General features: G+C 43.6%; 1 protein-coding gene across 4 annotated transcripts in view; it reads left to right on the top strand.

Annotated features, from left to right (window-relative positions):
- LOC142435948 (thyrotropin-releasing hormone-degrading ectoenzyme-like) overlaps positions 1 to 18717 on the top strand; it is a 320548-nt gene extending 301831 nt beyond the window's left edge. For all 4 annotated transcript variants that reach the window (XM_075539972.1, XM_075539971.1, XM_075539974.1 and 1 more), the window contains one exon: positions 18439 to 18717. In XM_075539972.1, the coding sequence (XP_075396087.1) occupies positions 18439 to 18490 (52 nt within the window). In that variant the 3' untranslated portion in view covers positions 18491 to 18717. The remainder of the gene's footprint in view (positions 1 to 18438) is intronic.
- The last annotated feature ends 4770 nt before the right edge of the window (positions 18718 to 23487 follow it).

The following is a 23487-nucleotide window of genomic DNA, read 5'->3' as shown; positions in this document are numbered from 1 at the left end:
CTTGTGCTAATAGCCCCTGAGAAATCCTTGCTGATGTGATATGATAGCTATCCTTATTGTCTCCATTGAGTTGAGCCGAGTTTTCTGTTCACTGTCTTCAGTGACAGTTTAGCAGAAGAAAGATAATTATAACAGTTGCAAAATTAAAATTGGAGCTGTGAAGGAGGGAGCCAGCACAACGCATAATCGAAAAAACCGAGACGTTCTTGAAACGTGTCAAGGAGAAGACAGCCATGAGGGATGTTGAGAGACAGTGCCCTGGGTGTGCCAAGGTGCACAGGAGCCCCTGAAGCTCGAGCTGAAATAGAAGCGGTCATCAAAGACATGCCGGAGGAAAGCCTTTCTGAGTTGCGCCAGGAATTAGGGGCACACATAGAACAGCTGCATTGTGCTTCCAAGCAGGTCTGTGAAAACAGCACCTCACCTCTGGGGAAAAGTTTTTAATGAGCAAGACAAAGAAAAATGTATTCATTCTGGTTTAAAATCTGCCCTCCACCTAAGCCCCTGGCATCAGCTCCTCATTTTTTCCCCTCCTTCATGAACCCTTGATAATTTAGAAATTATTATTTTGTCATATCTTGCCCTGTCCAACACCTCCCTTCACCTAATTTCCTGTTGTCCATCCCCCAGGGAGGAGGTTATATGTAGATGCTTGTAATCGGTTCCTCCTTTCCACCCCACCCTCCCTCCACTCTCCCAGTATCGCCACTCACACCACTGGTCCTGAAGGGATCATCTGCCCTGGATTCCCTGTGTTTCCAGTTCCTATCTGTGCCAGTGTACATCCTCTGGTCTAGCCAGATTTGTAAGGCAGAATTGGGATCATGATAGTGGGAGGAAGAGGGAGGAAGCATTTAGGAACTAGAGGAAAGTTGTATGTTCCATCATTGCTACACGACACCCTGACTGGCTCATCTCCTCCCCAAGATCCTTCTGTAAGGGGATGTCCAGTGGCCTACAAATGGGCTTTCTTCTTGAGGAGTTCTTGACCTCCTTGCTCTCCTGCTACCGCTTTCCACCCACATTCAAATTCAACTCTGAAAGTGCATGAGGACAGGGCCTGTCCAATGTTACCTAATATTTATCGAGCTTTCAATTATATGCGAGGTACTGTGCTGAGTGTTGTTTAGGTATTATTTTCATTCCCATGTAAACCTGAGGTAGGCGCTGTTGCCTCTACCCTCATTTGGTATGTGAGGAAACAGAAGCACAGAGAGGCTGAGAAACTAGAACCAGATAAAGGATGCATGGTTGAGACCAAGTAGGACTCTAGAAACCACCATGCCATGTTGCTCTTTCTTTCTGCATTCCAAGGAAGGCCGTTCATAGCTCAATAGCCTCTGGGGCTGGTCAGTGGGAGGGACTTAGCCATGTAGATTGAAAACACTTACTTCAGCCCAGGAGGGGACAGACTAAAGGTAATGGAAGGAAGGATGTGAATGGAAGGCCAATTCCTAGTTTCAGAGTTAGGCCACCTAGGGAAGTCCACTCAGAGATGCTGTCATATGACAAAGGAAAAATCAAGGAAAAGGCCATATGTGAAAATCCACATGGACCACCAACAGAGAGGTCTGGAAAGACCTATGAGCAAAGCAAAAGCCCTTAGAAGAACTAGACTGACAGGCAGATTATTGACACTAAATTTCAGTTGTTATGGATGTGAAGCCCCAAACTAATTCCTTATTTCCCACCTGAGCTTGAATTTCCTTGTGAGACACATAGAAATCAGGCAGATAGTTTAAAATATAGTTTAATAGAGATAGAAGAATAAGCCTTCGCTCTGCAGATGAAGCTTTCTAATAGTGAAACCTAGAATAAGGCAGGTGTACCCCGTAGTCATAGCAGTCCTGGGCCACCATCGGCCTCTTCCAGGGGGAGAGGGACAGTTTGGTGTAAGTAAGAAAGTGGAGCAGAAATCCTATTGTCTTCAGGCAGGGGGCTCCCAAGAACTGACAGAGAGCTGAGGTAGGTAGGTTCAGAGGTATATTATCCCCAAAGAAGTTACCCACGTCCCTAAAGTGGAGCTTGTCCACATACAACGAGCAGCAGAAATGAGGCGGAAACTTTCCTTCTTCCTGCTCCTGATAACACAGGACACTGGGGCACAAGGTGGAGAGAAAATTGCTGAGACCAAGAAGCACAGTTAGGGGTAAGCAAGGAGACAAGCAGGAGGTCCAGTTACGGGAACTGGAAAAAAAGACAGGAAGTTAATGACAGTGGTGCAAGGTAAGTTTCTCCTAGTAGGCTAAATTCCCAATCAGGAAAAACCACCGATTGCAACAGTCTCTTACTTGGTTGTTCCTTTTCCACTCTTGCCCCATGACAGTGCGTTTGCCACACGGCTGCTGGAAGACCTTTCAAAGTTCAGATAATATCCACTATCGATTTAGAAGGTTTCACTGGCCATTCTCTGCATGGGCCCCCCAGCACCACACAACAGACCCTTACTCAACTCTCTTCGTTCATCTCCTCTCTTCTCTGCTCATTTATCAAAGCACCAGCTTTTAATGATGACCCAATTTTGGTCTCTTGAACACTCTACACTCATTTCCTATCTCATTTTGCACCGATCCTTTTCTTGGACTGTTTTCTAGTATTCCATGGTTGCACATCATTCAATGCCTTAACATTGAATGGCTTCAAACAGCAACCCTTTTACCATCCGTCAGTGTTGTAGGTCAGTGTGATGGATTGCTTGTGTTCTCCCTAAAGATATGTTGAAGTCGAAGTCCCTGAGCCCGTGATTGTGATCCTGTTTTGAAAGTGGGGGTTTCTTTGGCTAAACAGCTAAGTCAAATGAGATCCTATCAAAGTTGGGTGGGATTTGCTTCATGATGAGCATCTTATAAAAAGAAGAGGACGAACAGAAAGTCACACTCCGCGTGAGGACAGCATGGCACATCCTTCTAAAGCCAAGGGATGCCGATGGTTGCTCAGAGTCACCAGGAACTAAGGGAGACACAGGAAACAACTCTTCTCTCAAACGTCTCAGGAGACAGCATGGCAGACACTCTGAATTGTACTTTTAGCTTCCAGAACTGTGAGGAATACATTTCTGTGCTATCTTGTTATCACAGCCCTGGAAGACTAAGTCAGGCAGAACTCAACTATACATCTTTTGTTCCAAATGGCATTGACTAGGGTCACATGCTGGTATGCACTTGACAGCTAGTTTGGAGGGTCTACGACGGTTTTGCTAAATGTTCCTCATTGCCAAAGATGATGAGAAGGTTGGGCTCAGCTGGGCGCCTCTCCTTGTCTGTGTGTTCTCAAGGCTTCTCCACATGGGCTCTGCAGCAGGGCACACAGGCTTCTTACCTGGCAGCTAAAAGTTCTGAGTGAGGACTCTTCAGAGTCAGGAAGTGGAAGCAGCCAGTTTCTTACAGACTGGATACGGGCACTGTGTCAACTCTGCTGTATTCTATTGATCAAGGCCCTCAGGGAGGCCAGCTACTTCAAAGTGCTTAGACTCCTTCCAGCTCTCACTGGGAAGGAAGGCAACTAATTTCCGAGCCTCTTTTAGTTTGCTGCATCCTGAAATGTCCTTCCCCGAGATCTTGCCTCCAACATTCAGGCCTCAGCTCAGATGATTTTCACATGGTCCGCCATCAATCCTCTTAGGCTGTCTTCTTCAGAATTCTCATCAACATTTGAAATTAGTCTACTTGTCTTTTCCCACTGAAATCGAAGCTCTTTGTTCGGTCTACTGTTTCATCCAAGGACCTAGAACAGTGTCTGTCATGTTGTTGTTGTTAATTGCCCCTCGTCATCACCAACTTATGGTGCCTGAGATAGTTAACATTTATTGTGCCGACCTGGCTGATTAACACATGTGCGGTTAATTGAAGAGCAGAGGGATAAATAGTTCCGTGAGCCTGGTGTTTCTAGTTCTCGGGTCTCTTGCTTTCTGATGGTTGGAGCAGGGTGCAGCTGCCTTAACTAGCTCCCTGTTCACCTAGCCGGGCTCACTTCCTTCAAGACATTGCTGAGGAGAAGCCGTATGGACCTACCCCGATGCAGCCCTGGGTGCTGGAGCAGCCGCGTGGTGACCCCTGCCAGCGCTGAGATGCTTACACGCTCACTGATTCAACTTTCCTCCTGCAGTCGGCCACATAGGTGTGTTTTGTGAAATCAAGGAGGACTTTGTGGATTGTTGTTGGACATATGGGTTAATGTTGAACTTACAGGCTTGGGCAGCACTGAGTTGGGATTGTTTTCTTGATGTGCACTTACCCTTTATATAAAACTCTCTCTTATATCCTTTATATAAAACTCCCCCTCTCTCTGGATTTGTTTCTCTAATGTGCCCAGATTAACACATAATGGTACCTTGGGAGTGGGGTACTGGAGAAACAAATCCTAAGATAGAGAGTAGATGTTTGACCTCTCCCTCATGGTAGTTCTTCTTCCTTGTCTAGCCAGAGGCCAGACAAAGCCACCCATTACTCGGTTGTTTTCTGGGGAAAATATGGGAAGTATGAAAATAGAAAGTTTGTAAGTCCACTTGATTTGAGCCATTAAAATTTGATCTTTAGGTAGATTTAGCCCATGCCTGTAAAGAAAACTTTGAAAATATATGCCCCACCCAGTGCTTTGGAGGATTCAGGAACCAATGGTTTTTGTTAGAAGCTGGATAAAATCTGGAGCCATGAAGAAAACTCCTCTCTGGGACAGAATGTTAAAGGGAGCCTGAGAGAAGGCCGAAAGGCTTGCTAGGGGACCAGCTGAATCTACTAGTTGAGTGGAAGTGGGAGAAAGGCAGCAATAAAGAGACGGGTTGAGTTTGACCACTGACACCTGTGGACTCGGTTTACAGGTAAAAGGGGAGAAGAGAACGGGTTGACTGGTCTAAAGTTCATGACCTAGCACGAGGGGGCTAGGCTTGCTGAGTATTGGTGAGAGCCTATGGTCTTAAAGACAGAATGACCATATGGGCCCCCTGTGGAGGCGGAGTGAGGCAGCCACACGGAGTTGACCTTGTGGTTAGCAGCCCAGTGCTTGCTTGACAGCACCAGCTCCGGGGACAGTTTTCTGTGCTTCCCATTGGTTCTCAAGCCTATCAAGAGACCACCTACACTAGAACAATTTAGTGTGCTTCATAAGAATGCAGATTGTTAACTCAATCCTGAGCAGTGAATCTGAATCATTTGGGTCAGAGGTCAGTTAACTAGGACTTGTGGTTGTCCTGTGAACTGAGAACTCCTGCCTCAGGTGCACTGTGAACATTAATAGTCTATATTAAACTATGTCAGTGGATAGATTATATCACCATATTAAAGCTCCCTAAAGTAAGGGGTTATGTCTAGATGATTTTGATTCTCTGATTTATACTGAAAATCATTTCCTTCAGTCAATAACTCATAGGTTTTACTTATAATTTGCATACTTGTCTAAAAATAGGGATTATAAAACTCAGTTATGTAATTCCCTGACAAAGTATATGATTGTTATCTGAAAATATATTCGTATCCCAAAAAGTTACCAGAATATTTTTATCCAAATGATTTTGTATTCTCAAGAAATTTTTGAGGGGAACTGATAGCAACGATGGATGTTTCCACCCCACCTCGGATGGGGGCAAATAATGGAAATGCGGGTGAAGGGGATACAGTGGATGGTGTAAGATATGGAAACAAAAAAGGGAGAAATTCACCTTTTCTGTTTGTAGTGGAGCTGTTATTCTTGTGGGATGGCAAACGGTGTCTACTACCTGTGTTAAATGTCATGCCACTCTGCTTCTGCACCTCCGCGGTCGGCAGCTTATTCCCCACCAAGTGCCACTCCTTTACCAAAGCACCAGGCTGTCTCTCCCCACTCCTCAGGCCCCACACCTCAAATCGGGAAACAGTACACAGGGGCCTATCAATTGCATTGGTTTATTGTTCTGAAATTGGTTCTTATTGTGTGTCCATGTATTAATGTGGAAATAATCTGAACCTCTCAGATTTCTTTGAAATTTGTTTAGTGAAATAATACTTTATTGGGTTTATGTGAAAGTTTACAAAGTAAATTAGGTTCCCAGTTAATATTTTTAATGCAAATTGCTCCATAACATTGGTTATATTTTTCACAAAATATCAACATTTTTGTTATTTCTATTCTGTTTGTTCTTTTTCAATTAATTGAACTTCCTTGCGTCTTCCTACCATCTGATTTTTGCTTTAGGGTAAATGTTTATCATTTGGTTGATTACGTACGGGAGCTCAGCACTCAGGGGTGAGATTGTTTGTTATTAGAGAATGTATTGATTGATGAAACGTGGCCTCCAGGAGTGACTTCTGCTTCAAGGTCAAATGGAGTTCCTTTAGGCGATCAGTCCAATAAAGGAATTTGAATTTTGTTCTTCCTTTTTCTCCCGTTTTATATGACATCTACTTGGATGGAACGGTAGGTCAGTATAAGGCATCATTTAGTTCTGAGCTCAGGATAAATGAAGTGATGGTTCCTGTGGACAATTAGACTGTGGACTACTTTCTTCTTTGAGTCTTTGGTTTCTTTAATTCTCTGGTGTCTGAGTTGGATTCTTGGAAGCTTTTAAAGGACAGGTGCTACTCACCAAACTAGGAGGGAGACAATTAACTTCAAGAACTATGTATGTCAATTGACTAAGTTGTCCCACAGAACTATGGTCCCATAGTTTTTTTAAATCGCTTTATTAGGGGCTCATACAACTCTTATCATAATCCACACATACATCAGTTTTGTAAAACACATCTGTATATTCATTGCCCTCATCATTCTCAAAACATGTGATCTCTACTTAAGCTCCTGGCATCAGGTCCTCATTTTCCCCCTCCCTCCCTGCTTCCCCTCCCCCTCCCTCATGAACCCTTGATAATTTATAAATTATTATTTTGTTATATCTTGCCCCGTCCGACGTCTCCCAAGTTCACCCACTTTTCTGTTGTCCATCCCCCAGGGAGGAGGTCACATGTAGATCCTTGTAATCTGTCCCGTAGTTTTTAACTGAACAATTTAACCAAGGATTTGTTCAATTCTGAAAGGTGTGTGGAGATGCCTAGACAATGTCTGTAACAGTGCCTGCGCTTTTTCCTTCTAAATTGTGTTTATGGTTTTGTGGTTCTTGAGAAGACACACAGCAAACCATATACTGTTGGGTTTCTACATGTATGACAGTTTCTACATGTATGAGAGCCTCTACATGTAGAGAAACTGATGACATGCTTCCAGCTGTGGGAGCATTAGCACCCTTCTTTTCTGAATTGTTCCTTCCTTAGTAATACACACCCACTCCCCTCGAACTTTTCTACTTAATCTTTGTAGTTACTGTTTGCAATGTGATTCCATATAGGTCGTTCTCAAAAGAGCATCATGCTCAAGTTCATGAAGCTCACTACAAGGAGATTTTAAGATGGTGCTCGGGGATACTTTGGTTTCAGTCTTTAAAATTATCTCAGGGCAATGGTTCCAGAGCTTTATCCCTCTTCTTGGCTCCAGAAAGACTAGACTCTAGGAGAGTTTGAAATTCTGCTTGGTTTTTGTTTTGTTTTATTGAGTTGTAGGACAGGATTCTTCTATAAAATCCATGACCAAATTGTGCAGTAATGAGAGGGGGGCACCAGCCCAGTTTCTGGCCTCAAAGGGAGGCAGTTGTTTAGAGAGGTAATTAGCCAGACCCTTCATATCCGCCTACGTCCAGTTCTTTCTCTCCCTCTGTTTCTCTGGGTCAATAGAGCTACATTATCGTGCCTTGGATGACTGCTTGCAAGCTTTAAAGAGTCCAGAGGGTATTCAGTGAAGCAGGAAGTAAATCAGTAGCTCTGCACACTTTACCAGGCAAAATGAACAACAACAACAACAACTACTGGGATGTTCCATGAAACCATGTCCCTAAACCTCCAAACTAAGGAACCAAATATCAGTTTTGATTGAATATAAGCAGGGTCAGCAGCTACTCTTATTTAACTTGTTATTGTAAACATACTTCTTGTACAACGTTTGCCAATTCTACTTTTACAGCTATATAAATCATTGACAGCAATTACAATAATTGGGTGTGCAACGTACCCGTAATCAATTCTATTGTTTTATTCAATCCTTCCCCCCTCCTTCCTGCCTCTGGTAGCCACTAGTAAACTTTGGTGTTTATATATTTGCCTTTTCTTTCTTGTAAGTGAAGTCATACAGTATTTATCCTGTAATTGGCTTATTTTGCTCAGCTTAGTTCCTCAAGTTCCACGCATACGTAGCATGTATTAAGACTTCTCCTAAAGGATGAGTAGTATTCCTGTATGAGGGGGTACAAAAAGTACATCACAGGAAAAAGCTCCTCTGGGCAGACCTTTCGTAGTAGGCTTTTCCCCCTGCTAGGACACCATCTACTTGTTCTGAGTTAGTGCACCCAGTAGCATCTCTTGGGAAGCTTCTCTCTGATCACAGTGAATTTTTTTCATAAAGCTGTTTTGCTCTAATCTCGTTTTCTTTCCTTTTTTTGTGTGATGGCTGGTTTAAGAGAACAGTGTGTGGCTGTGAAATTTGTTTCCTCCTTGGGGAAAAATGCGGCAGACACTGTTGTGATGTTGCACACAGCTTATACGGAGAGCACTATGGGAAAAACTCGTGTACAAGTGGTTTGCTCGTTTCAAAAAAGGTGAAATGTTGACTGATGACAAACCTTGTTCTGCATGTCCATCAACTTCTGAAAGAGACAAAAATGCCAAATTGTGGGGCATTTGGTGTTCGTTTCACCAGCTCACACTGTTGACTAAGCTTTCTATTTAGAGGTTCTGAAAAGATTGCATAACAGTGTGCAACAAAAAAGGCCTGACTTGTGGCAGATGGGGGATGGGTTTTGCCACCACGATAATGTACCTGCTCATGCAGCCATCTCAGTGCACCAGTTTTTAGCTAAAAGAGCATGCCTCTCTCTCCCCATGCACCTGGCTCACCTGACCTCACTCTGAGCGACTTCTTTTCATTTCCACGAATGAAAAGGGGCATGAAAGGCCAGCAATTTGATGATGTAGAAGAAATGAAGAAAAAACTAAGGAAGTGCTGTCAGCCACCCAAATAGGAGTTTGAAAAGGGTTTCCAAGGAAGGAATGGCAGATTTGTCAAATGTATTAAGTATAATGGAAAGTACTTTGAAAGTGATAGGTGTCTTGTCAAAAAATTAAGTACACAGCTTTGGAAAATTTTTGTTTCTTTATGGGGGTTCTATATATATATGCATGCATTTATATGTGTATATATACATACACAGCACGTTCTTGATATAAATCTGTGTGTGTGTGTGTGTGTGTGTGTGTGTACATACATAACAGAGCTCATACAGCTGTAGAAGTAGGTAAGGACAGTGTGGCTTTAAGTCAGCCAGTCAGATTTTAAACTGGAAGCTTCTCCTGACTTGAGTAGCTTCAGCTTCTATACCACAGGCTGTAGAAGTAGATGAATCTCGGGTCAGCAAATCAGGCTGTGACAGGATAGAGAAACGAAGTCAAGGTTGGCAGGTCAGATAGCAGGTTGCTGATTGCTCTATGGATCGGCAGCCATTATGGCAGGCCGCTGGTTCAAGTACAAAGAATAAGAGACAGACAAGTCAGATACAGGACTCAGACGCAAAAAAGCCAGCAAGTGTCTCCTCAACCTCCGCTTAAATATGAATTAGGCCCCACTCTGAGTAAACTTCCTCTCAGGTGTATTGGTGCTGTTACCTGAGTAAGAGGATTGTACTCCACCTTAATCTGATTAGCTGATCACAGCAGATCCCATTATGGGATACATTGTGTTATACAACATCATAGGGATTACTAGGCCTCAGTTACCAACCCCCTGAGAATTCTGATCTGGTCAAGGTGATACAAAACCTAACTATGACAGTTAGTTCTCTATTTTTGGTTGTTTTCTTTGTCACTAGCTAGAGTTTTGTTATTCTTAATGATTGTTTCAAAGAAACAACTTCTGATTTTATTGGTTCTATTATCTTTCTGTTTTTAATTTTATTTCTGGGTGATCTTTGCTATTTCCCTTTTTCTGGTACATTAAGGCTTCTTTTTGGTCTCCTCTTTCTAGTTTCTAGAATTATCAAGTTAGGCTGTTAATTGGAGATCCCTTCACCCTCTCCTTCCTGTTTATTGCTGTAAGTTTCCCTCTGCACACTGTCTTCTCTGAATATTGTATGTTGTGCTTTCATTTTCATCAGATTTTTAAAATGTGTGATTTCTCTTTTGATATTTACCGTGACCCACTATTAGTTTCATAGTATGTTAATTAATTTCCATATTTTCAGGGTTTTTTCTGTTACTGATTTCTGGTTTCACTCACTTGTGATCAGAGAAAATACTTCATATGATTTCAATTTTTAAAAATTTATCAAGACTTGCTTGGATTTGACTCAATGGCAATGGGGTAGAACAAGATCTCTCAATTTTATCTTAGTCAGTAAAATTGCTGGCATTACCCTTAATGAAGACTCTCTTTAGGATACCTGGTCATTCATTCTCCAGGAGACCTTTTGTTTCTCATCAACCTTTCCTCTTCCACTTCCAGAATTATATTTTTCCTTTCTCCTGAGGCCTGTTTTTGAGCCCATCATTTGCATATTTACTCAGTTTATGAGTGGTGTCATTGACTACTTCATTTCCGTGCAGTTTGTTATTTCTAGCTTCCAGCTACTGGATCTAATAGTTTACACACCCAGATCTGTGCCTAAATTGTGAGTAATATCCACAACAGTATCCCCAACATTCCACTCATGAGGAGGAGTCCAGGGTCCCAGCACGAGCTCCCAGATACAGTCTACCTGGTTCCCAGGGTTGGACCAATCCTCACCACTGGGATCCTGTTTGGCCTCACTTTTCACCGTTTTTCCACCTGCTATTTGCCAAGGGTTCTGCCTCCCTCCCTCGTTCTTGCTGCGTCCTCTTCTGTGGTGGGAAAGCAATAAAAGGCTGGATCATCTTCACGTGCTGGTGATCTGGTGCTTCACAGCAGATCTCCCAGAATGACCACAGTGTTCTCCTTGCATCTCCATTATTGCCCAACACGTTCACTTCCATGTGTTGCTACATAATACCCAGGCTTTCTTAATCATGTCGTGTTTTTATTTTTAAACTTCCTTGCCCCTTTATCTGACCGTTCTCTGTTGCTGTTGATGCTTGTTTAGTTCAGTTTACATAAAAGCTCCAGCGGGTCAGTTTTGCTTTGTGTTATGTATGTGTTTTGGTGGTTCCTAAGGCTTAATAAACCAATACTAGGGAGTATCTTACAACATATAAAGAAAGATTAGCATTGAGGGTCTCAGAAACAGACCAAAACTCAACTTCAGAAAAGCTCCCTGCTTGAGCAAATCTCCCAGAATTTGGTGAATTCTTCTGTACTTGCTGAGGATTATTTGAAAACCAGCACATTGTTAGGCTCTCTCTTTTCTGGTGCTTTTGCGTAGTCAATAAAACACAAATAAGCATCTCTCTGCCATTTTATAGTTTCATCCACCATCTATCTCATGTCAGCAAGAATTCTCTTTGTATCATATCTGCTTCTGAATCCAGCTTGAATTTCTGGCAGCTCACCGTTGATGTCCTGTTGTAACCATTTTTGAAATATTTTCATCAAAATTTTACTGGCATGTGTTATCAGTGAAAATTTTATCATTTCCATTCTGTTGCATCACTTCATTTTTCTTTGGAATGGCCAGAAGTATGGATTTCTTCCAGTGGGTTGACCGGGCAGCTGTCTTCCAGATTTCTTGGTGAGTGAGTGTTTCCTGTATTTTGTCAGTTCCCAGAGCCTGGTGTTTCTCTAGTGCCTTTAATGCAGCTTGGGCTTCTTCCTTCAGTACTATTGGTTCTTGGTCCGATGCCACCTCTGGAAATGGTTGAATGTCAACCTATTCTTTTGATACCATAACTCTGTGTATTCTTTCCATCTTTATTTAAATGATTTTATTGGGGGCTCATACAACTCTTATCACAATCCATACATAAATCTATTGTTTCAAGCACATTTTTATGTTTGTTTCCTTCATCAATCTCAAAACATGTTCTTTCTACTTGAGCCTATGGTATCTGCTCCACATGTTTTCCCTCCCTCCCGCCACACCCTCCCTCATGAACACTTGATAATTTAGCACTGTCCAACATCTATCTGCCTTCACTGACTTTTCTCTTGTCCATCCTGCAGGGAGGGGTGTTATATGTAGATTCTTGTTACTGGTTCCCCCTTTTTACCCCATCTTCCTTCTACCCTCCTGGTTTTGCCACTCTCATCACTGGTCCTGAAGGGATTCCCTGTGTTTCCAGTTCCTGTCTGTATCAGTGTATATCCTGTGGGTCTAGCTGGATTTGTAAGGTAGAATTGGAATCATGATAGTGGGGGTGGGGGTCGGGGAGAGGAAGCATTTAAGAACTAGAGGAAAGTTGTATGTTTCATCGTTGACTGGCTCTTCTCCTCCCTGTGACCCTTCTGTAAGGCGTTCCCAATCTGTACTCCGCCTCATTCACAATGATTTGATTTTTTGTTCTTTGATACCTTAAACCTGATCACACAGGCTGCTGTGCTTTTTCCATGTGGGCTTTGTTGTTTCTGAGCTACAGGGCCACTTGTATACCTTCAAGACTTTATGACTTCAGATGCTATATCTTTTGATAGTCGAGCACTATCAGCTTTCTTCACCACATTTGCTTATGCACACATTTTTCTTCAGTGATCATGTCAGGAAGGTGAGCATCATGGAATGCCAATTTAACAGAACAAAATGTTCTTGCATTGAGGGAGTACTTGAGTGGAAGCCCAATGTCCATTTGCTAACTTAATACTAAACCTATAATATGTGCACATAGATCTATTTTCCCATTGTCATATATAAATATATTTACATATGTCCATGCCTGTATTTAGACCTCTGTAAGTGCCCTTTGCCTCCTGGACACCCCCTTACTGAAGGGTTGTGGAAAGTAGATGAGCCAGTCTGGGTTCAGGGTAGCAACGATGAAACATATAACTTTCCTCTAGTTCTTAATGCTTCCTTCCCACAATATCATAATCCCAATCCCACCTTACAAAGCTGGCTAGACCAGAGGATGTACATTGGTACAGATAGAAACTGGAAACACAGGGAATCCAGGGTAGATGACCCCTTCAGGACCAATGGTGAGAGTGGCGATGCCTGGAGGGTAGAAGGAATGTGGGGTGGAAAGGGGGAACCGACTACAAGAATCTACGAATAGCCTCCTCCCTTGGGGATGGACAGCAGAGAAGTGGGCAGGGGGAGATGTCAGACAGTGTAACATATGACATAATAATTTATGAATTATGAAGGATTCATGAGGGAGGGGAAGGAGGCAGGAGGGGCACAAAAGGAGGAGCCAATATTAAGGACTGAAGTAGAAGGCAAATTTTTTGAGAATGATGATGGCAACAAATGTACATATGTGCTTGACACAATGGATGGATGTATAGATTGTGATAAGAATTGTATGAGCTCCCAGTAAAATGATTAAAAAAAAGATTAAGTGACTGGTCACTACACATACACTGGGAATAGGATAAAATTTTCAATAACATTCATTCACAAAGCCAGAACTATACCTTCCAGATTAACATATGTGACAAAAAAGCAAAGAGAGAATACAAACAGTAACTATATGATAGTCCTGGGACACCATTCACAGGGTATTCCCAAAGCAAGAGATCCAGACTGAAATCCAACAAACTCAAATTCCAGAGTATTAAGATAGCAGTCATCTGCATCTTTGGACACTAGAGCACTTTGCCCTAAGTCCAAGGGAGTATGTTTTAAAGCACTTTCTTAAACCTGTTTCAGGCGAATCTAAGGTAAATCCCACTGATTTGGAAAGCCACTAAGGAGCTAATAAGGTCTAGTGGGCTTTATCTTATCAGCTCCTTAGTGACTTTCCAAATCGGATCCTTCTGATGTGGCCCATGGAGGATGTTGTGAGCCTGGAAAGAACAGAGTCTAAAATCCTAGATGACTACAGCATCCAGTCTGGATCACCAAGGACTGGATAGAAACCAGGTCAAAAGTGTCCAGTTAGGAATGTAATACCAGGCGTATTCTCTCCTTGGGTTCTATAAGTACCGTTAAGCATGTTTCCCCCCAGATGGCATCTTGCTCTACCCAGTTTACCCATCAACGAAAGTGTAATTGCCTTTTCCAAGACAGACCCGTCTCCCCCTCATGTCTTGACTTGAGTTTCCAGGATGGTTTGCTAATCACTCTCGTAGGAGTATCTGTTGAATTTGGGTGACCGTAGGACAATGTTGTATGGCAGCAACTGATTGGTCGTCTCCCTCCTTCCTCCCTTCCAATCTTGAGAAATTGATCCCAGTGGAGGGGACGTGTCTTCCGTTGAAGTGGTTTGTAAGATGCAATTGTAAAGAGGGCAATATATAGTGCACGGGTACTATACTGGCTCACTACCTTGTTTGGGAGGCCAGATTTCATGACAAAAAGATGATTACATGACCCAAGAGCAGAATTCTGCCTTTATCTTGGTGTTTATCCTTATAGTAGTGTGCCAGTCCTTTTGTGATTGACTAACTTTACGAAGCATAATCATTTCCAGGCCCATCTATGTAATGGGGTGTTTCATGGTTTCATCACTGTTTTTCAGGGGCACATAATTTCCATGTGTACCAGAGTTTCTTCCTCCATTCTTTTACTGATGGGCATTTGGGCTCTTTCCAGCCTCTTGCTATTGTGAACAGTGCTACGGTGAATGTAGGAAAACACATGTCTGGGGTCTGTCTCTTACTTCTTTGGGGTATATGACAAGCAGAGGTGTTGCTGGGTCTAATGCTACTTGCTTCAGGTAGTCTCATAGCGTTCCCCACTGGTTGTAAATGTTTACAAGACTACCAGCCATGTATAAGAGTTTCAAATGCTCCACGCCCTCTCTAGCATTTGTCATTCTCTGTAGTGTGTTTCAATTGCTATTGTGAGGAGTGTACGGTAATAACTCATTGTTGTTTTGATTTGCATTTCCTGGGTGGCTAGGAAATGGTGAGCATATCTTCATGTATGTGTTAGTCATTCACAAGCCAGCTTTGGTGAATGTCTATTTTATGTCCTTTGCCCACCTTTCAATTGGACTAATTTTTTTCTTAGAAAAATTCCATAGATTTTGGTAACAAGTCTCTCGTTAGTTGTGTCATTGTTACCCCACCACCCCAATCTGTGAGTTCTCATTTTACTATTTTGATGAAATTTTTTGAGGTGCATAAGTGTTTTATTTTAGTAGGTCCCAGGCATCTGTGTTGTCTTTTGCTCTGTGTGCTTCCTTTATTAGATTTGCTAGTCCATGTATGCCCTGCAATAGACCCCTTAAGTTTCTAATTGATGATCCTGATAGCTCTGGGGTTTACATTTAGGTCTGTAATCCAGTTTAAGTTTGTTTTTGTACATGGAGTGAGGTATGGGTCCTGTTTCATTCTTCTGCAGATGGAGATCCAAGTTTTCACCCACTTTCCTGTTGCTCATCCTCCAGGGAGGAGGTTATATGTAGATCACTGAGGGGTCTACGGGGCCATCCCCAATCAAAGCCAAACTGACAACCCCGCCTCCATTTCCCCTAGAAGTATGCGCTACAGAGGACAACACTTAGCCTACAGGTTGGGGAGAGGGGCTGGCCCGCCATGCCCATATGGAAGTGTAAACCCAAAGGAAAAAGGGAGTGAGGGTTTAGACTGGATACTGGCACACCAAGTCCTGAGGAGGACGGCCCTGCATGCTGCTGCTAAGGCACAGAGAGGACTGTAGGGCTGACAACAGCTTGAGACATGGTGTCCCCTCACTGGAACATATTGTGAATGAGGACAATACTCGGGACACCCAGCAGGGAGTGAGTCGGGCCTGACCATCCCCACAATGGGATGAACCAGGAAGGAAACAGAACAGATCAGCAATGGGAGCATTGCCAAGCCACGAAGCCCTTGAAGTGTCCCCACAATAGATTTCAGGCTAGGAGGGGCAGTTCTCAGAACCCCTCTAGACTGGTGGGGAGATAATCATAAAGGTCAGCAGACAGATTTGGAATTTTGTATGTGTTTTCAGGGGGGTTTTCTAGGTTTCCCCCCTTTTTTTGTTTTCCCTTTTTATTCAGTCTTTTGTTTTCTTTTTGCTTTGTCTCTTTTATTGCTTTGCCTACCAATATAAGATAGGTTTGGGAAGAAAGCCCAAGGAGAAAGTAAAGGGACCGGCATTTCTGGAGGCACTTGGGAGAGGAGACAGTGGGAGGAAAGGAGTGGTGAGCAAACGATGCCATAGACAGGAAACAACTAGGGAATTAAAAGGAACAACAAGGAGGACATAGAGATCCTGGTGGTGGTGGTGGAGCAACGGCAATCTAGCTGAGAGAAGAAGGGCACGCATGATGTTGGGAAAGGAGGAAGGTAAAAAGAAAACAGGAACGATCTAGGAAGCAAATCTAAGGATACAGGAATAAACATAGGTGTGCACTTATGAAAATATATTAATAAAAATCGAGGTATTGGCCTATGTACATATATTTACATAGCGATAAATTAAGGAAGTGGATGGACTTTGGGCCTCTGCTTAAGCCCTCCCTCAACACAAGAACACTTTGTTCTAACAACCCAGCATTCAGTGATGCTCACCCTCCCAGCATAATAGCTGAAGGCAAAATGAATGCATAAGCAAATGAGGTAAAGAAAGCTGATGATGCCCAGCTATAAAAAGATAAAACATCTGGGTTCTTAAAAAAAACTGATGGTAAACTTGCAGCCATCTAGCAAAGAAGCAACAAATCCCATATGAAAGGGCCCTAGCCTGTAAGATCATGAGGTGTTGACAGAATCAGGTAGGCACCAGAAGACTGCAAACAAACAAAAACCCCCATATTGTTTAGGATAAAGGGGTTGGAGCAGAGCCCCAAAACCCATCTGTAGACGGGAGGACATACCCTCACAGAAGGGTCACAACAAAAGGATGAGGCAACCAGAGCACAGTATAACACTAATGAAATGTACAACATACCTCTGTATCTTTAAGGCTTCCTCACCCCCCTCTATCATGATCCCAGTTCTGCCAATCAGTTGTGCGTAGGCAAGAGCATGTATACAGGTACAGATAAAGGATCATGACACACAGAATCAAGGTCAGACCAACCCTTCAGGAACAGAAACCGAAGGGTACCAGGAGGGTAGATGGAAGGTAGGGGTAGAAAGGGGAAACCGATCACAATGATTGCTGTATAATACTGCTCCCCAGGGGGGTAAACAACATAAATGTGGTGAAGGGACACAGCACTCAGTATAAGATAGGAAATCAAGGGGTCACGAGAGTGGGAGTGTAGGAAAAGAGAAGAATTGAACCAAGAGTTCAAAAAGAAAGTAACTGTTTAGAAAATGATGGCAACAAATGATAGTGGTATAAATGAGCTTGATACAATTGATGTCATGGACTGTTAGAAGAGCTGTGAGGTAGTTAGTTTGCTGTGACAAGCTGGCCGATAAACACATGTGGGGCGAATTGAAAGGGAGAGGGATAAGTGGTTCAGGGATCCACGCCTTTCTAATGCTGGGGTGCCTTGCTTTATGATGGTCAGATCCGGATGCAGCTCCCTTAGCCAGTTCCCTGCTTTAGCTCCCAAGAATAATTTCCTGAAAGACATCCCTGAGGAGAAGCCACATGGACCTAGTAGACACGATGCCGGTGCAGAGATGCTTACACATTCACTGAATCGGCTTTCCTCCTCCAGTCAACATCATGGTGTCTGGTTTGTGAGATGGAGGAGGACTTTGTGGTTTGATACTGGATAAAGGGGTTGAGGGATTAATTTTGGACTTGTGGGTTTTGGCAGGACAGGTTTGGGATTTTTGCTTGATGCACACTATATATAAACTATAGAAAGCACTTTATATAAACTATATAAAACTCTCCCTTAGACATGAGTTTCACTGTAGTTCTTTCCCTAAAGTACCCTGACTAACACATTGTGGTACCTTAGCAGTGGTGTACTGGAGAAACTAGCCATAAGATGGAGAGTAGATGTATGTCTGACCTCTCCCTCATGGTAGTTTTCCTTGTCTGTCTAGCCAGTGGTCAGACAAAGCCACCCTATATTCAATAGATTACTGGGGAAACTATGGGAAGTATGAGAGCAGAAAGTTTGTAAGCCCACTTGCTTTGAGCCAACAAAATTTGATCTTTACATGGGCTTAGGAAACACCTTAGAAGACAGCTATGCAGAGAATTGATTTATATGCGAAACAGTGCTTTCCTGTACTCAGGAACCACAAGTCTTTGCCAACACTAAAAAAATCTGGGAGTACAAAGAAAATACCTCCCAGGGAATGGGTGTAAAAGGGAGCTTATGAGCAGGCTGACGGTTTGCAAGGTGACCACGTGAATCTACTTGCTCAGTAGAAGTTGGAGAAATGTAGTAATAAAAACACTAATTGAGTTTGGCCTCTGACACTTGTGTATTTGGTTTACAGGAGAAATGGAGAATATGAGAGTGAATCAACAAAAATTCATGATCTAGCATGAGTAACCCAAGCTTCTTGAATATTGGAGAGAGCTCATGGTCTACAAGCAAGGTGATCGGTGGACACCGTAGAGCTGAGGAAGGCATGGGTTGACCAGAACCCTAACAGATGGCGGATTTTCGAGGCTGTGAACTGGTGTGGATCATGGCTGACTTTATGAATGGCTTGTTCGGTTTTGACTTTGTTGATGGACGCAAAATTCAATAGGTTCCTATTGGAATGAAGATTTATTCAGGTTGAAAATGATTTTTTCCTCTGAGAAAAGGTTTGATCTAAGAGGGCCGTAGATTAAGAAAACAGCGAAAATATGAGGTACAAGTGCATGGAGTAGATGGCTTAAAAACATTCCAGAGGGAGGAACATAATCAGAGGCTTATAGAATTAAGTTATTGGTGTCACGTAATTTCAATTCTGAATGGGTGCCAGGATGGCAAGTTTGGATATAGTTCGTGGATTGTGCCAACCTGAGCGATACACACGTGCGGTTAAATGAGGGGCGGAGGGATCAATGGCTCCTTGAGCATTGCCATTCTAGTTGGGTCTCTTCATTTCTGAATGTGGGAGCAGGGTGCAGCTGCCTCAGCTTCTTACCTGCTTTAGCTGTCAAGGCTCCTTTCCGGCAAGACGTCCCTGAGCCGAAGACACATGGACCTACCCAGAGGAAGCCCGGGCTGTTGGAGTAGCCGTGCAGATATGCTGACATATCCAATGCCCACGCTGCTCTGCTTACACATTCAATGCCTCAGCTCTCCTCCCTCAGCCAGCAACATGTCGTCTGTTTTGAAAGATGGAGGAGGACATTGCAATTGGTGTTGGACATGTGGGTTAATGGGTTATTGTCGGACTTGTGGGTTTGGACCACACTGCTTTCGGATGTCTGCTTGATGAACACTTAACCTTGATATATGAGTCTCACTTAGACATCAGTTTCTGTGCCCCTGTTTCTCTACGAGAGCCAGAGTCACAAATAGGATACCTAGCAGTGGGGCAATGGAAAAACTCATCTTAAGATGGAGAGTAGCTATTTGTTTGACCTTGCCCTCATGGTAATTCTTCTTTCTTGTCTATGTAGAGGTCAGACAAAGCTACCCTTTACTCGGTTGTTTTCTGGGGAAAATATGGGAAGTGGGAAAAATGAAAGTTTGTAAGCCCACAGGCATAGAGCCACCAAAATTGGGTGATCTTTAGCTGGGTTAAGCTACCTCTGGGAAGACTGCTGTGCAGTGAATTAGATGCCCACCAGTGCTTTCGTGTACTCAGGAACCAAAAGCCTTTGCCAGAAGTTAAAATGAAATCTGAGAGTAGGGAGAAAACATCTCCCTGGACTGTGTGTTAAAGAGAGCCTGTGAGCAGGCTGAATTGCTAGCTGGGTGACCATATGGATCTTCATATGGAGTGGAGGTCGGAGAACTGCAGCAATAAAAGGACTGCTTGTGTATTGGCCCAGATACCTGTGGATTTGGTTTACCTGAAAAGGAGAAAAAGAGGGTGATTTGACTAAAGTTCACCACGTCGCATCAGGAGCCCAGGCTTGTTGAACATTAGCGAGAGCTCATGGTCTACAAGCAAGGAGACCAGTGGACACCCCGTGGAGGCTGAGTGAGGTAGCTGGCACGGGTCGACCAGAAGCCCACCATAGGGCGACATTGGAGACTGTGAACTGGTGCCTAAGAGTGCTGACTTTATGCACGGCCTGTCCGGCTTTGATTTTGCCGATGGACACAGACTTTGAAAGGTTCCTATTGGAATGAAGATTTCTTCATAGCGAGCAATGATTGTTTCCTCTGAGCACTGGTTTTATATTAGTGGGCCATAGATAAAGTGGATATCTAAAATTTGGCGTATAAAGGCACAGAGTAGTTGGCTTACAAACTTTCCGAGTGGGGGAACATTCCATAAGTTTTAGAATTAAGGTCTGATGTAACTTAATTCCATGTTGGGTTTAAAGAATTTTGAACGGGTGCTGGTTCGCAAATGTGAATTTAGTTCGTGGATTGTGCCAACCTGGGCGATACACACGTGCGGTTAAATGAAGGGCGGAGTGATCAATGGCTCCTTGATCATTGCCATTCTAGTTGGGTCTCTTCATTTCTGAATGTGGGAGCAGGGTGCAGCTGACTCAGCTTGTTCCCTGCTTTAGCTGTCAAGGCTCCTTTCTGGCAAGACGTCCCAGAGCCGAAGACACATGGACTTACAAAGAGGAAACCCGGGCTGCTGGAGTAGCCATGCAGAGATATGCTGACATATCCACTGCCCAGGCTGCTCTGCTTACACATTCACTGCCTGGGCTCTCCTCCTTCAGCCAGCAACATGTCCAATGTTTTGAAAGATGGAGGAGGACATTGCAATTGGTGTTGGACATGTGGGTTAATGGGTTATTGTCGAACTTGTGGGTTTGGACCACACTGCTTTCGGATGTCTGCTTGATGAACACTTAACGTTGATATATGAGTCTCACTTAGACATCAGTTTCTGTGCCCCTGTTTCTCTACGAGAGCCAGAGTCACAAATAGGATACCTAGCAGTGGGGCAATGGAAAAACTCTTCTTAAGATGGAGAGTAGCTATTTGTTTGACCTTGCCTCATGGTAATTCTACTTCCTTGTCTATCCAGAAGTCAGACAAAGCTACCCTGTACTCGGTTGTTTTCTGGGGAAACTATGGAAAGGTGGAAAAATGAAAGTTTGTAAGCCCACTTGCTTTGAACCACTAAAATGGGGTTATCTTTAGCTGGGTTTAGACCACCTCTGGGTAGACAGCTATGCAGTGAAATAGATGCCCACCAGTGTTTTCTTGAACTCAGGAACCATAAGCCTTTGCCAGAAGTTAAAAAAAATCTGGAGTAGAGAGAAAACATCTCCCAGGGACTGTGTGTTAAAGAGAGACTGTGAGCAGGCTGAATTGCTTTCTGGGTGACCTCGGGGATCTTCATATGGAGTGGAGGTCGGATAAATGCAGCAATAAAAGGACTGCTTGCGTATGGGCACGGATACCTGTGGATATGGTTTACCTGAAAAGGAGAACACGAGGGTGACTCCAGTAAAGTTCACCATGTGCATCAGGACCCCAGGCTTGTTGAATAGTGGCGAGAGCCCATGGTCTACAAGCAAGGTGACCGGTGGATACCCCATGAAGGCTGAGCGAGGTCCCCGGTACGGGTCGAAAAGAAGCACACCAGAGGACGATATTGGAGACTGTGAACTGGTGCCTAAGATTGCTGACTTTATGCACGGCCTGTCCGGATTTGATTTTGCCGATGGACACAGACTTTGAATGATTCCTATTGGAATGAAGATTTCTTCATGGCGAGAAATGATATTTCCTCTGAGCAGTTGTTTTATATTTTGGGCCATAGATAAAGTGAATAGCTAAAATTTGGCGTATGATGGCACAGAGTAGTTGGCTTACAATCTTTCTGAGTGGGGAAACATTCCATAAATTTTAGAATTAAGGTCCTGGTGTTACTTAATTCCATGTTGTGGTTAAAGAATTTTGAACGGGTGCCAGGTTCGCAAATGTGGATTTAGTTCGTGGATTGTGCCAACCTGGGCGATACACACGTGCGGTTAAATGAAGGGCGGAGGGATCAATGGCTCCTTGAGCATTGCCATTCTAGTTGGGTCTCTTCATTTCTGAATGTGGGAGCAGGGTGCAGCTGCCTCAGCTTCTTACCTGCTTTAGCTGTCAAGGCTCCTTTCCGGCAAGACGTCCCTGAGCCGAAGACACATGGACCTACCCAGAGGAAGCCCGGCTGTTGGAGTAGCCGTGTAGAGATAAGTTGACATATCCACTGCCCACGCTGCTCTGCTTACACATTCACTGCCTCGTCTCTCCTCCTTCAGCCAGCAACATGTCATCTGTTTTGAAAGATGGAGGAGGACACTGCAATTGTTGTTAGACATGTGGGTTAATGGGTTAATGTCGGATTTGGGGGTTTGGACCACACTGCTTTCGGATGTCTGCTTGATGAACACTTAACCTTTATATATGAGTCTCACTTAGACATGAGTTTCTGTGCCCCTGTTTCTCTACGAGAGCCAGAGTCACAAATAGGATACCTAGCAGTGGGGCAATGGAAAAACTCATCTTAAGATGGAGAGTAACTATATGTTTGACCTTGCCGTCATGGTAATTCTTCTTCCTTGTCGATCCAGAGGTCAGACAAAGCCACCCTTTACTCGGTTGTTTTCTGGGGAAACTAGGGTAAGGGGGAAAAATGAAAGTTTGTAAGCCCATTTGCTTGAGCCACCAAAATGGGGTGATCTTTAGCTGGGTTTTGGCCACCTCTGGGAAGACAGGTATGCAGTGAAATAGATGCCCACCAGTTCTTTGGTGTACTCAGGAATCATAAGACTTGGACAGAAGTAAAAAAAAAAAAATCTGGGATTAGGGAGAAAACATCTCCCTGGGAGTGTGTGTTAAAGAGAGCATGTGAGCAGGCTGAATTGCTTGCTGGGTGTCCACGTGGATCTACTTATGGTGTGGAGGTCGGAGAAATGCAGCAATATCAGGATTGCTTGCGTATGGGCACGGATACCTGTGGATTTGTTTACCTGTAAAGGGGAACACAAGGGTGACTCGAGGAATGTTCACCACGTCGCATCAGGAGCCCAACTTGTTGAATAGTGGCGAGAGGCCATGGTCTACAAGCAAGGTGACCAGTGGACACCACGTAGAGGCTGAGTGAGGTAGCCGGCACGGGTCGACCAGAAGCCCACCAGAGGGCGATATTGGAGACTGTGAACTGGTGCCTAAGAGTGCTGACTTTATGCACGGCCTGTCCGGCTTTGATTTTGCCGATGGACACAGACTGTGAAAGGTTCCTATTAGAATGAAGATTTCTTCATGGCGAGCAATGATTGTTTCCTCTGAGCACTGGTTTTATATTAGTGGGCCATACATAAAGTGAATAGCTAAAATTAGGGGTATAAAGGCACAGAGCAGTTGGCTTACAAACTTTCTGAGTGGGGGAACATTCCATAAGGCTTTGAATTAAGGT

Source organism: Tenrec ecaudatus (genome assembly GCF_050624435.1).
Source record: "Tenrec ecaudatus isolate mTenEca1 chromosome 16 unlocalized genomic scaffold, mTenEca1.hap1 SUPER_16_unloc_8, whole genome shotgun sequence".
Classification (NCBI taxonomy): domain Eukaryota; kingdom Metazoa; phylum Chordata; class Mammalia; order Afrosoricida; family Tenrecidae; genus Tenrec; species Tenrec ecaudatus.
This window is presented reverse-complemented; position numbering and strand designations above follow the sequence as displayed.